This window comes from Pholis gunnellus (assembly GCF_910591455.1).
Source record: "Pholis gunnellus genome assembly, chromosome: 8".
NCBI lineage: Eukaryota > Metazoa > Chordata > Actinopteri > Perciformes > Pholidae > Pholis > Pholis gunnellus.
Window position 1 is genome coordinate 24,514,847 of NC_136534.1, and position 14,636 is coordinate 24,529,482.

The 14,636-nt window shown below is 40.6% G+C and overlaps 1 protein-coding gene across 2 annotated transcripts; it reads right to left on the reverse strand.

Annotated features, from left to right (window-relative positions):
- Positions 1-3,365: 3,365 nt before the first annotated feature.
- Positions 3,366-13,340, reverse strand: tbx20 (T-box transcription factor 20; the record flags this gene model as incomplete). 2 transcript variants are annotated; one of them, XM_079164419.1, is made up of 8 exons in its annotated part: positions 3,366-3,688; positions 4,099-4,211; positions 6,514-6,590; positions 7,135-7,293; positions 9,753-9,861; positions 10,894-11,058; positions 11,905-12,142; positions 13,211-13,340. In XM_079164419.1, the coding sequence occupies 8 exons, from the start codon at positions 13,338-13,340 to the stop codon at positions 3,366-3,368; spliced, it is 1,314 nt and encodes a 437-aa protein (XP_079020545.1). The 2 variants fall into 2 exon arrangements, with proteins under 2 accessions (XP_079020545.1, XP_079020544.1); XM_079164418.1 differs by having other exon boundaries at positions 6,442-6,590.
- Between the last annotated feature and the right edge of the window lie 1,296 nt (positions 13,341-14,636).

The following is a 14,636-nucleotide window of genomic DNA, read 5'->3' on the forward strand; positions in this document are numbered from 1 at the left end:
CACTGATGGAAATCAGCATTCAGTTCCTCTGTACACACTGACAAACAAAGCTCAGGTTGCTCATCAGTAAAGGACCGAGATCTGAATTCCAAAGCAAAGAAGAAGAAGAAAGGTCAAAATACCAGATGTTTTTGACTCTCCTCGATAAACAGATGAGGTAAAACTGCTCGCACATAAATAACATGCAAGGGGTCAGATCAGAACATGTGTGTCCATGTTTCACTGCAGCGGGCTTCATATGATGTTCAAACGGGGCAAACTGTGTTACAGTGTTCGTGTTACCAGCTCATGTGTCACTTTAATGTGTGTTTGAATTCTGCACAGAGCAGCATTACAAGTGTCTTCATCGTCCATCACACTCACACCTGAATGAACTTAACTCTCCACTTTGCATGCGTCGGAAATGCTGCTTTCATGATGCGAGAAGCTGAAATATTTCAGTGTTTCTTTGGATTTTGTGAATAAAATGTGAAAAAAAAAGTCCAACACAACCAGCGATTTAGTTAATTATTGTGTCCTTAATTAAGTCATATTGTTGCTGAGAAAGTAAAGGTCTTAGTAGAGCCTGATAAATACTGGATTTATTTTTAAGATGATAAAATGTTTGATATTTTAAAGTAAAAAAATAAATAAATAAAATAATCAGCCAATTAATGTACAACATAAACCAACATATTTGATAAGGATCTCTTAAATCAGTTTGGTTAAGAATTTAAAACGACGATTAGTCATCGATGGGAACTTTGAGAAATGATTAATCGTTTCAGTCATTTGTTAAACATTTACTGCTTCTCGGGATATTAAGCATTCATTTGTGATTTATGATAATAAACTGAATATTTTGGGGGTCTTGGACTGCTGGTTGAAAAATAACAACATTTAGATTTCTCATGTTTAGCTCTTAGAAATTCTAACTAATATTTCAAACTTCTTTCTGACATTTTATAAACAACCATTTTCAGCAGAGTAATCAATAACAATACTTGTTAAGTTGTTGCAGCTCCAAAATAATTTTACAGATGAAGATTACCAAACAGCATTCAGCGACAGTTCTTAAATAACCTTTTACATATTTTAGCATTTCTGTGCTGCAATTGTGTCCGACACGTACACAGATATCAGTTTGAGTCTGGCTCTAGTTTTTAGAACTCGGTTATAGAAAACAGAGTTTTTGGATGTTGGAGCTCCTGGATTGAAAATATATCTTCATGATGAAGTGTATTCCAAAACAACAGCAATAATTGTCATTTCAGGCAGGACCACATCATCTGTGTAGCTTGTATTTCTTCATATTGTTTCAATAAATTAATCTATCTTCTCCACCAGTGAGCTGCCATTCGTATGCACCAGGTACTGAGTGTGAGTGGACTCCAGCAGCTTCTTCCTCCTCCCTGCATGTTTTAAATGAGACGGCAGAGAGCCATTATTTCCAGGTGTGGACGCCCTGTCGACACGCTCTGATGCAGCCGTGAATCAGCTCGGTAACACCTGCTGAAGACCAGACGCTAACAGGCTGCACGTCAATGCACGGCGCCGGAAAAAAAACACTGTGAAGTTTCTCCCCAGATGCTGCTGTCTGTTTACAATGAAAACACATGAAGTCACACTGCTAGAGGTCAAAATGCATGATCCACGAGTTCAACTTCTACCAGTGAAAATAGATTGATGAGGGCTATCCTTTATGGCCCGTTTCACACAGTGAATTAAAATATGACAATTTTAAAACTTGTGATTTGAGCTCGACAGATGATGTGGATAAATCCCTCGTAGTGAAAGCCCGGTCACACCAGGAAGTAGCCACCAGGTGACTCTGGACGACTCTCAGGGCGAGTTGATGAGCTACTGTGGCTTGCACGAGCTAACCGCTAACGTGCTAGCACTGGTCAGTCACAACAACCCTCTTGAGTCTCGTTGTAGTGTCTCTGTACCGGGCAGTTTTAATCCCGTGTGTTTCAGGATTTCATTTTGAGGAGAGGAACAAAAAGCTCTCCAAGCTAGCTGGTTTGTGAACTGTCAGTTAAGAAGCTCATCGGCTATGATTCCCAACATGCAGTTTTGTTCAAAAGACACATATGTACCATCAACTCATCACTCCTCCTTTGTGGAGCAGTTGACACTTCAGCAGAGGCGGTTGAATAAAAGTGTTGAGAGGAACACAGCTAATAAGCTACGATAGCGAGCAACATGTTGGACTCTCCGTTCCCTCAGATGTCCAGCACTGTCTTTGCTGACTGACAGTTTGCTGTCGGCCAATGGTGGACAGCGTAGTCTCACATAAAGAGAGGGCTGGCTCCACACATTATCTTTCTGCTATAGTGTTCTTTCTTTAAACCAATCATCATCGTCTGAAGCGCTGGATGTAGCGACGGTGCTCTTGCTAAAGCAAAAATAATAGCAGAAGGGGAAATGACGGCTGAAATAAGCGGCCAGTGGCAGGCTTTCATCTACAGTCTACATCCAGTGAGTCAGAGTTACCAAAGGGCAACCCGAGGAGAAATATTCGTTCAGATTCATCCACAGATTCCATTGAAATTAATTGATTTTTTGCTGCCAAAGTTTGCGGTTTTACATGCTGGTGTGACCGGGCCTTTAAAGTCTCAGAGCTCATCCATCCCATATTATTCCATATAAAGTTTACCCAGCGTGTTTGTCTACTGCTGTCAGCATGCGTCCTATGATTTCTTTTTTTTTTTTGTTTTGCACTCTACAGTGAGAATTTTTCCAATGAGTAAATGTTTCATCTTTGTACAATGCGTTTCAACACGTTTCTCCCATTATTTTCAACACAGAGTGAGGTTTGAACTGTACACATGGCTGGCTTTCAAGGAAACGGAGGAAGGCTGAGACTCTGATGCTGAAATGTTCACAGACTCAGATCCTCGGTGGCCCGACGCGCTGTAGCATCAGATGAGTCCCCCCAAAAACGTTGAAGGGTCACACAGCAACCTGGCCTCTTTAAAGCCTCGGTGGAGACCCTGTAGGGACTGTTACACCTTTAGAGGTTCTTCTAAATATTGTTTCAATAAGTTTAAATTGAGGCTCCACTTTCTGTTCTGCAAGAACAAACATGCTGCTTGCCTCGTCTCGCATTAGGTTTTATAGTTTGTTTTGAGGTTCGCAGTTTGTACAATGTCACTAAAGTGTTCACAGAAACGTGCCGATGTGTCCGCAGACAGTCCTTCTAGCTTCTGAACGTTGTGGACCAGTATGCCACATCCTCTTCGCCTGCGGGTGAACTATTTACAAAGACCAGGGGGGGGACGATACAAACAGGAGGAGGAGTGATGAGCCGGAGTGGAGAAATAACTGGTTGCACTGGATTGGGGATCAGAGCGAAGACGGGCCGACTCCTCCCCAGGACGGAGTCATACGAAGGGCGTCATGACCGTGGAGGAGTGGCGGAGTCCCTGGATGGCGGCATAGGGCCCCTGCTGGAAGTAGTGGTGGTAGCGGGGCATGTGGAAGGAAGGGAAGGCCGGCCCGCTGCCCTGCATGGTTCCAGCCAGAGCGGTGGGCGTCAGCGGCATGCCCAGCCGGCTGTAGGGGGGCAGGGAGCCTTGGACGGGGTGGGGCAGGGAGCCGGAGCCCATGGCCGACAGGGACTGTGGGTGCTGGAAGCCCGAGAAGCCCGAAGCGGTGGTGACCCAGGAGCTCAGGGAGAGGTTGTCTGAGGCGGTGAACGCAGAACCTGCAGGAGACACGGGAGGATGTAAATATTAGGGTCATGCATACTCAGGATAAACTTCAAATAAACTTCCTCTTCCTTTGTGCCACATTGCTCCAAAAACACAGTTTGAGTCAGTGCCAAATACAGCGTCCTGCTGCAGGAAATATTCAATAGAGCACCAAATTTGTGAAAATTGTTCCCAACAAATGCGCTTCTTCTTTATGTCTGAGCACGGGTTGATAAAAACTACAGAGCCCAGTTGTGTGGACACTTATTTGTAGGCAGTATTTAAAGATTTACGTCTTCAGTAGGAACAAACAGATTTATGGGATTATGGGATTTGTTGACGATAAGAAAAATATGAATTAAGTTCTTATTTTGCTGTTTTTAAAGGATCCCTCTCCTCTCGGGTCTGCGCTGAGGCGACTCACCTCTGGTGAGTCCACAGTGTCCGTCCTCGTTCAGGTTCTCCTCGTCGCCGGCGTAGGTTCGGATCGGCGACCGGGCGTACGAGTGCTTGTGGATCAGATTCTCAACACTTTCCCTGCAGCAAAAGTCGAAGAGAGAACCCCAAAATAAATCTCTTTTTTTCCACATTAGGTTTTCATTTTGTGGAGTTGCAACCCACGAATACAAAGTCTGTTTTTTTTCAGACAAAAGTTAAATTGTGGGATTACGATAAAATGTTGAACATCATTCTTAATATCTGGTACAACCTTCATGTATTGTGTTCACTTGTATTTTCTATATCAGAATATTTTAACCAGCACTTAACAATCTGTGACCTGTTAAATACTCTGACTCGTCAATAACTAGTCGATACTTTAACCTCTTTTTCTGAGTGAACACTTAAGTGTCACATATTGTGGTCACAGATTTTCAGTGTAACACCAGTTTGTTTTATTATGTCTCCGCATATTTCTTTGCATTCATGTAATATTTTGTTTACATGTCTGAACATGAGTGTGTCCACTCTGTTTGTGCAGACTCTGCATGTAGATTTGGACGTGTGTGTGCGTGTGTGTGTGCGTGTGTGTGTGCGTGTGTGTGTGTGTGTGTGTGTACGTTTACCATCCCACAAAGTGCATTAGCTCATTTGAGTCTTGTCAGATCGCACTTCTCAAACACAGTGACACAAATTGTTAGGGGAGGTAGTGAGCATGTGTGTGTGTGTGTGTGTGTGTGTAGGGGTGTGTGTGTGTGGGGGGGGGGGGGGGACAGGCAAGTGGTCTGCATCATGCGAGCCATGCGTCCACATTAGCAGCCCCCGCCCCTCCAATTAGGTTAGGGAAGTGCAATATCTGTCAGCAGACGAGTACAAATGTGTGTGTTTTTATCAGCGCCGGGCCTCTCCGGCACAGAGGCCACCGCAAACTCCCACAATGCACGGCAGGGCAGGGGGGAGGCAAGGGGGGGGGGGGGGGGGGGCGTAGAGGGCCATGCTGGTTTCAATCAGTCACTGCAGCCAATTGAATTATAGTGTGTTTTAGTGCAGTGGCCGACTCCAGACTAATGTGATTTCTGCAGCTCCCCGAAGATCAATTGATCAGGTCTAATTCACAGCCCTCAAAAAGAGAAAGACGGAGGAGGAGGAGGAGGAGGAGGAGGAGGGGGGGGTCTGGCTCAGATTCGGTCGTCTCTGGTTTGGGATGTTTGATTGAGGGAAATGAGCAGATGGTTTGATTTTGTCAGCTGATTTTGTCCGTAGTGCCGGAATCAGGAATTACGAGAAGTGTGTGTTTTGGCAGCGTCCATAAAAATCCTTTGGATGGGGATTTGTAACTGTAACTGTGTGTATGCGTGTGTGTGTATGTGTGTGTGCGTACTTTATCGTATTATTGCTGCTTCATGTATTGTACCATATTTTACATGAGACAGATGCCACACACACACACACACACACACACACACACACACACACACACACACACACACACACACACACACACACACACACACACACACACACACACACACACACACATTAAACTACAGTGTAGGGGAAATGAAAGAAAGAAAGGACAAAGGAAAGAATGAAAGAAAAGTGCAGAGACAACATCAAGGGAAACGAGATGTAAAAAAGACCGAAAGACAAGAATGATTGAATGAAAGAAAAAAGATGAGATATACAAGGAGAGCTGGAGGAAAGGAAAGACAAGAAGGGAAGAATAGAAGACCGGAAGAGAAGGCAGAAAGATAGAAGGACGAGAAATGAAAGAGTGAAAGAAAACAGGAAAAAAGACAATGATAAGAGATGAGAAAAATAAGAAAGAAAGACAACAGTGGAAGAAAGGAAGGAAGAACAAGAAAAGAGAGAATGACAAAGAAAGAAGGAAGGACAGCAAGAAAAACAGACAAAAAGAATGAGAGACAAGAAAAGGAAACAGAAATAAATGAAAGATGTAATGAAGAATAAACGAGAAGATAAGAATAAAAGAGAGAAAAGAACGAGTCAAAGAGAAGAAGGATGAGAAATATAAGAAGGAAAGAAGAGACCAGAAATAAAATAAGGAAGGAATGACTAAAAAGATAAAAGATCAGACAGAAAAGATGGACACGAAAGAAGAAGAAGAGAGAAAATGAACAAAGTTCAAAAGAAATACGATGAATGAATGAAATCAAGGAGAGGATGAAGCCTGTAAAATGGAATTGTATGTTTCATTCTGACACCAGCAGAGAAGAATAAACACAGTAGCGTCTGTATTCACTAATAAACAGCAGGATAACACACACACACACACACACACACACACACACACACACACCACACACACACACACACTCGTCCCTCATTGTGTTTATCGTGGTCTGTAAACATGTAGTGCAGGACCCAGAATCCCCTGTACCTCTCCATGTCGGTGAGCCGTGACGAGTCCCGGAAACCTTTGGCGAACGGGTTGCTGTCGATCTTCAGTTTGGTGATCTGAGAAACGCAGCCGGAGAGAAAAGAGTTGATGTGTCACCGAGTCCTTTGTTCACCCGGCCGAGCATGTTCACGGTCGGCTTTGGTCTCAACATGCTCCTCCCTGCAGCCCGGCTCACAATACATTTACTCAAGTATCTAAAGTACCATGTTTAGATACTTGTGTATTTCCATTTCATTCATACTTCTGCTCCACTGCATGTAAAGTATAGTTGAAATATATGAATATGCATTAGGAAAAAGATATATAATAATACACATAAAAGTAATGTATTTCTGAAATAATGAGTACTTTTACTCTTGGTACTTTAAGTACATGTTGAAGCTCATAATTCCTACTTTTACTTGAGTAAGAGATGTGAACACTGCTTCCACCACTTCAGATACCTCCGATACTTATATTAACCTAAATATTGATTAAATATGTGTCGGACAATCTCTCAAATGGAGTTTATAGCTAAAATATTGTTTTAAAGTTAATCCAAAAGAAGAAAGAAAAAGAGGACACGTGCCCATTGGTCCCCGTCAGCTGTCAATCACTCACCAGCTGGTTCTGATAGGCCGTGACGGCGGTGAAGACGGTCTCGACGAAGACGAAGGTGCGGAACTCCTCGGACTTTAGGTTGAGCAGAGAGGCCGTGTGGTCCTTCTTCTTGATGATGTGGACCCGAGGCTGGTACTTGTGCATGGAGTTGAGGATGATCTGCAGAGGACAAGGAGAGCCACGATCAATGGCGATCAATGACGATCAATGACGATCAATGACGATCAATGACGATCAATGACGATCAATGACGATCAATGGGAAATGTACAGGTTCAACAGTCGCACTGTCAGGGGCGACCAACAGACAGATATGACACTGAAGTCATCTAGTAATTTAAAGACGTCACCTCATTATGGAGGACATTTTTCTCTGCGTTTAATAATTAGGGTGAAATCAGGTGCAGTGAATACTTTTTGCATTTATTCGATATGTTTGCAATAAAACTAACTTAACTTAAAAAGCCCTTAAAGTGCTGCAAAATGATGTTGATTTCAACAAACATCTGCTGATGAAGACCGTGTGATGTGATCAACAGCTCCAGAACAACTAAAGGGACCGTACGATGAGAAAGTTTTCTCCATTCGATTAGAAACTTTAAAAAATAAATCCTGCTCCAGATCTTTATCCTTCTATTCATTTTATAAACACAACAAAATATTGTCGATAAATAAACAAAATATAAAAATAAAATTAAAAAGTAAGACATCTGTAAATAAATACTGAAATAAAACTGCAACAGAAACATTTGTAGAGTGGTTTAATCTTCTTCATTGCTCCTGACTCTGTGCAGCTTTGCATATCATTTGAAATGGAAAACTTTCATATCCGACCAACTGACTAAAGGAGGAGAAGAACGACTGAGAGAGAGAGAGAGAAAACGAGAGGAAGACAAACAGCTGAGCTAGTAAACCAACAGCGTGAGACGAATATTAAAACAATGGTGGAACGAGGTGAATATATATATATATATATATATATATATATATATATATATATATATATAGAGAGAGAGAGAGAGAGAGAGAGAGATAGAGATAGAGAGAAGAGAGAGAGAGAGAGAGAGAGAGAGAGAGAGAGAGAGAGAGAGAGAGAGGAGTGTGAACAGATACAGTTGTTCACACTAAAGCAGCAGTTTTCCTGTCTGGCTGCAGCCCAGAACACTGTTAATATCTCTCCGTCTCAACCGCTGACTCAGGACTATTACTACCAAGTCAAATACAGATGTGTGTGTGTGTGTGTGTGTGTGTGTGTGTGTGTGTGTGTGTGTGTGTGTGTGTGTGTTTTAACACAATATAGGTGCTAAAGAATGCAGGTTTTCTAGTGTATAATTCATGTTTGATACAAAATGATGCACCATTATTACATTACTTGATTTGTTGCCAGTAGGACTGATTATTTCAGTCGATAAACTACAAAAAGTTATTATAGTTACTATAGTTTTTATTGTTAAAAGTAATTTATCAAATCATTTGTCCATTCAGCAGATTTCTTTATTTTTAGGGTGTTTATATTTTCGATACAATATTTTATTTTTGATTACTTTCAGGTTACCTCTGTTTTAGAATGTGCAGCTATAAGTAAACATTTATTTCATTTAAATTATTCATAAATTCATTACAGTACGTCTCTCTGTAAATACATTCCTTACATATCAATTCTGCTCATTAATACATAAATAATTAATAAGCAGACTATTGAATTATATATTTACCAGATGCAGCAGCATTTATAATTACACAGACATAACAAAAATGTTTCTCTGGTCATCAGATTATGGGAAATATTGTTTCTGAATTTTAATAAATATTATAATAATTTAAGAGTTTTGTTTTCAAAAGATGATAAAATGAATTTAGTAGCTTTTTTTCTTGCTCTTTAAAAATGTTAACATTCAGTTAGTGGCAAAAATTACCTTTTTGCTCTTTAAAATACAGACGACCTCATGACCATTTTTTGGGAGGTATAACTTCATTAATTCTCCTTAAAACAAGCAACTTTAGTATAATTTTACCTCGTAAAATATTTGTTAAAACATATCCAAAACCTGCTTAATATCTCTTTTACAAACTACTGTTTCTACAATATATGGATTACTATCAATAAACAATATATACAAAATAAAAGAATATGTTTCTGACAAAAGTCACAAATAAATAATAAAAGACATATAGGATACAGTACAGTACATTTAAAAAAATGTATTTTATGTACCGTGTTTGTTTTGGTAACTTTCATGTCAGGAGCTGTTTTTGGAAAACGTCTAACACACACACGCGCGCGCGCACAAACACACATACACCCTTGAATATAATAATCGCCTTGTTTCCCAGACTGTCTTAGCTTGGCTGGCTAATTATTGGATGAGCGTTGGATGTGTCTTGGTTGTGAGTGTGTGTGTGCGTCTGCTCCCTGCCTGCTTGGCGTGGTGCCTCCAGTGAAAGGAGGATTAAAGCAGCGATTTGCTCTTGTCAGAGGAGTAATTATAATGTCACGCCGGTCTTTAAACCTGACAGAGGCAAAGCTTTGTTTGTCTTAACGTCCAATTAGGTCGATATCTTCTGATAACGAGGGTTAAAATATGAGACAAAGGAGGAATAAAAGAAACACGTGCTCACATGTCCGTGTTGGTCCAGCTCGTTGTTTGTCAGCTTGACTTTCTCGAAGGAAACCATTTGCTTCACGAGCTGCTCTCCGGTGAACGGGGAGTCCGGGTGCACGTAGAGTCTGCAGGAGAAGAAGGAGAAGAAGAAGAACGGACGGTCACATCCTCAGCTGTGATTGGCTGAGAGGCGTTTGAAGCGAACGTTCAATACCCAATCAGAGAAGTTAACGGGTTGAATATTGCCAAAGAAGCTTTATTATGATGTCATAGGCCTACTGTGAAGCATTCGTCAGGTTTCGTTTTTTAAAGGTTTTTGAGGATGTTTCAACATTGGAGAACAAGACAGGATTGTCCTGCACGTGTGGGGATTTAGTGAAACATTTAACCAAAATAGGCATCTTGGACGTTTATTTATGATGGGATTATAACCGCAGTCATGCACGCTTTCAACCAGGATATTTTCAACAGAGTTCGTGAGTCCACGTCCTTTAATATAACCCCACCCGGACACAAAACGAGTCTCCTTTTTTATTTGTATAATATATATATAATATACAGTATAACACAAAGTCAGGAATAAGATTTTCAGAGAGAACTTCTTTATTTATTTGTGTGTTGAGTCTAAACACATCAGCACATTACATTGTGCATACTCATCGTGTGTAACTTTTTAACTGTAGAATATAAACTTTATTGCCAAACCCACAAATTCGCAGAAAATAAAACACCAAGGACATGGCTCTTGTCGTTGCCTGAGTGCATGGCATATATAGTGACTAATGCTAAAAACAAACACGGCTTCAGCATGGCTTATTGCTTGAATTGACATCTTCATAACATCAATCAGCGGCATGACTGTTCCCAGATGCTTCCTGGGAAAGATTCAATTATTTCATCGGTCTCCATTACGGCGGTGGCCTCGCGGAGCTCTTTGGTCCCCCCGGTTCTTCTTCACGAGTTTTTGTTGAAGTTTAATTTTAAGAAAAACAATATCACATTTTCACAACAGTTACTTCTGTGAAGGTGAGACCCGTTCGTCTGTTTAAAGCATCCGATGAATGTTAAGTGAGACTAACATAAAGAAGAAAGTTAGTTTTACGCAGAGGATGTGTTGAGCGTCTTTAATGAGTCACTAGCGGGCTGAGTCTGTGTACCTGGCGGGCAGAGGAGGGTCGGCCTTGCCGGCCACCAGCCAGGAGGAGCGGTGGTAGGCGTACCGGTACCGCTTGTTGTCCACTGGGACGATGTCCATCAACACGATGTACTTGGAGTCCTGGTCCACCCCGGAGAAAGAGACCCGGATGGTGGGGAACATCCTCCTGATGGAGCAGTGACAGGTGATGTTATAATGAATATATAACTATAGTATTGTTGGTGTCATTATTTATTGTATTAGGATTCATTATTATTACGATTAATAACAATAATAATAATAATTCCATATTAATAATTATTAATAATATTTGCTCGTGTGTGGCATGTGTATGTTCTATATGAGTCCATATATTTTTGGAGTTTCTTGGATTTGTTAATCAATTATTTGTACATTTTATTTCCTAAATGCTACTTTAGAGCCTCCCAGGAAGGCGAGAAATATAATTTAGATCTCGGCCTATTGTTTTTTTTTTGCCTATTATTTAGACAAATTACTAAAGTATAAAATTACTCGAAAGATTCAAATACCTTTCATGTTTCTTTACTAAAAACCCTCCAGTTTGCTTAAACTGTAAGACCTCATTGTCCACAGCTGCAACTCAGCTTTTATGTCCTCCATTATGTATTACGTTGTGCATAAACTTGTAATATATCAAATCATTATTTATTATTATGAGTGGACATCCACACATACATGTTTGTAACCTATAGCTTGCTCTTTTTTAAGGTCAGTGAAACATTAGATTTAAGTGTTTCAAACGACGGCACGTTCATGTAAACTCTTCAGGTGTGTCTGCGGAAAACTCTCAGAGAGCTGCAGATGTTTTAAAGTTGCAAAATAAAAGTGTGACAGTGACCCTGAACACCACATTAGGACAATAGAGGTTATTGTTTATTCGTTAATTAATTGTGTTATTCATATTATTATTATTATTATTATTAAAGTAATAAAAGAATAAGAATAAGAGTGAGAATAATTAGAATAAAATAAAGACATTCGACCCGTTTACCTTCCAGACTTGGTGATGATCATCTCGGTGCCGAGGTCGTGAAATTTGTCCCACAGTTCTTTGGTCTCCAAGGTGCACGAGATCTTCGCCATCTCCTCGCTCGGGATGCCGGGATTGGTGGGGATGAGCGGCTCCGTGCACACCGCGGGCGCGCTCCCGCTGAAGTCCCCGTGCCCGTCCAGGGAGGACAGGTCAGCCAGAGACTGCTGGCTGCAGGAGGACTTCTCCACAAATTGTTCTGTTTGTTGAAGCAAACGGAGAAATAAACAGATATGTGAAGATGATTTTAAAAAGATATCTTATTTACATTTGTTGTGATCAGAGACAGCAGCAGCTCTGTGTCATCGAGGAGTAAAAAGAGAAATACATGTTGGTGAAGTCAGTGAGCATCTAATATTGTCTGTAGTCTAATATATTTTAATATTTCCCTTTATCATTATCATTGTTGTTATTATCCACACTGTTCCATATACGTCTCCTGCATTTTGCATTTGGTATTTAAATCTATAACACAGGTTTATCGTTACTGGGAAAGACACTTGTTTTACAAGTTCACTCAAATGTTATATGTGAAATAAATAAATAAACTGACTGTTCTACCAGTGTTTTATTCTTAATTTTTTTTTAAATAAAAATGATATTTGGTGCAGCAGTGCAGCTTCAAATGACATAAGTTTCTCATTAGACAGAAAATAAAGTAGGCTAACGTTCAGACTGATCTTTACTGTTTGCAGAACTCTGCTAAAAGTGTTATTTATTTTATTTTAGTCCGTGCATTTAGATGATGCACAAAAAACACAAATGTGTCAACCGAGCTCTTCAGCCATTTTCTTAACCTTTTAATTTCGTGTTTTAATGCATAATTATTAGCTTAAAAATAGAAATAGTTTCATTTTTTTAAACATTCACGCACTGGTAAATATAACTGCCTATTTTTCATATTTATTTGTGAAATTATGGGGATGTTGCAGATGATTTCTGTCACCTTATTGAGGCTACATATTCATTTATTTGTAGGTTCAATATTAAGAATCATCGGGCAGTTTGTCCTAATTAATTAATTAGCCTATTTTTTTATTTTCTCAGTATGTTGTAACACTCGTGGATTATCGTAGTATTTATTCAACTATCTATTTTATTCTCTGCTGCTGCTGCTGCTGCTGCTGTGGCTGTTTCCTCACTTAAATCATTCAGGGCTTTTTGTTGTTGTTGCGTAAAACAACTTTAACAGCTGCAGTCTTGCGCACCAATTCAGTTTTGTATTATTATTATTTAATTTCCCGGTCTGGCCCTCTTCCATCCTTACCGAGAGGCTTGATGGTGTTCTCCTCCGTCTCTTTGTCCTTATTGGGCTTCCCACTGGACATCAGGGCGGCTATGGAGAAAGCATTTGCCCGGGATGAGAGCTGCGGTTTCGGGGATGACGTGTACTCCATGTTGGTGAAAAGGCTTGGAAAGGAATATCCCCCTTTTAAATGAAAAAATAAAATAAAAATCCAACAGAAACGCTCAACTTCCGCCTGTTTTGGGCTCCAAGAAGAAGAAGAAAAGTGAGAAGAAAATGTATGCACAGTTCGTCCTTGGTTTCGCTCTTTGCGCACAGTCTGCTCGCTGAAGCGGATAAACACTCGCCACTTTGGAAACACTTGTCACTGCCGAGTTGTGCGTCTCGCTGGCTGCATGATGAAGGACGACGGAGGCGGACTGACTCCACTGACTTGTGCGCGTCCTGCGGTGCCAGATCTGCGTCCGCCTGCTGTTTGGGAAGCTTCGGTCCGATCCACCCTCCCCTTATAGTGCCCAGTCCGCCCTCCAATCGCTGCCTCTGCTTCCACGTCACTCTCCCTCTGTCCCACAGCAGCTCTGATAGCGAGCAGCCAATTAAAAAATCCTGGAGCTGTCAGGGCCTTTTTTTCATGCCAAAGAGTGTGCGGTTAAAGATATGACCTCATACCGTCCAGTGTGGCGATGACAGTAGGAAATTACAAACATGCAGCGAGGAAACTTTGCACCCATTGCACAATATAAAGGAGGGAAATTAAAAGCTAACTTTATTTTAATGTTGGTATTCCTCTCACGGACGACCCCTGGAGGGGGCCCCGGACCAGATGTTGGGACCCAGAGACGTTGGCCCGAGATGGTGCTATTTGATAATTAATGGCAGCAGTAAGGTGTCGATGGCAGCTTCACACACTCATATATTTTTGATACTTCTAGATTCAGTATCATCATAAATCCCTCTGCTGTCAGAGTCACCAAACGATGTGGAAGAGTCATAAGAGTTTTGTTTAGAAATAAAAAAAGTTGAATCCAAACAACTCAGAGTCTGAAAGATGTTGATTGTAATCAAACATTCTCTGTTACTGCGTCACAGCACATAGAATATTAGCTCCAGCCCTGTTTTGAACATGTACATCATAATGCAATCCAATATTTTCTTTAATAAATACATGAAGCTTATATTCTTTTTTACGTTCAACATTGTGTAAAATAAAAAAACTTTATTAACACCGTTTCCACAATCAGAGGAAGTCGGCAACCCTTTCCTGAAACATATTGAGGACAATGGGCTCTTCAAATACAAAAACAAAACATGACATTCATTTCTTCCATTTGTAAACATGCACAGTAAATTTACCAAATGATATAATAGGTTCACATCACACATGTGTTTGTTCCTCGGTCTGTGAAACGATAAAATGAGTGTTATGCTCAGTGTTCCTGTGTAGACT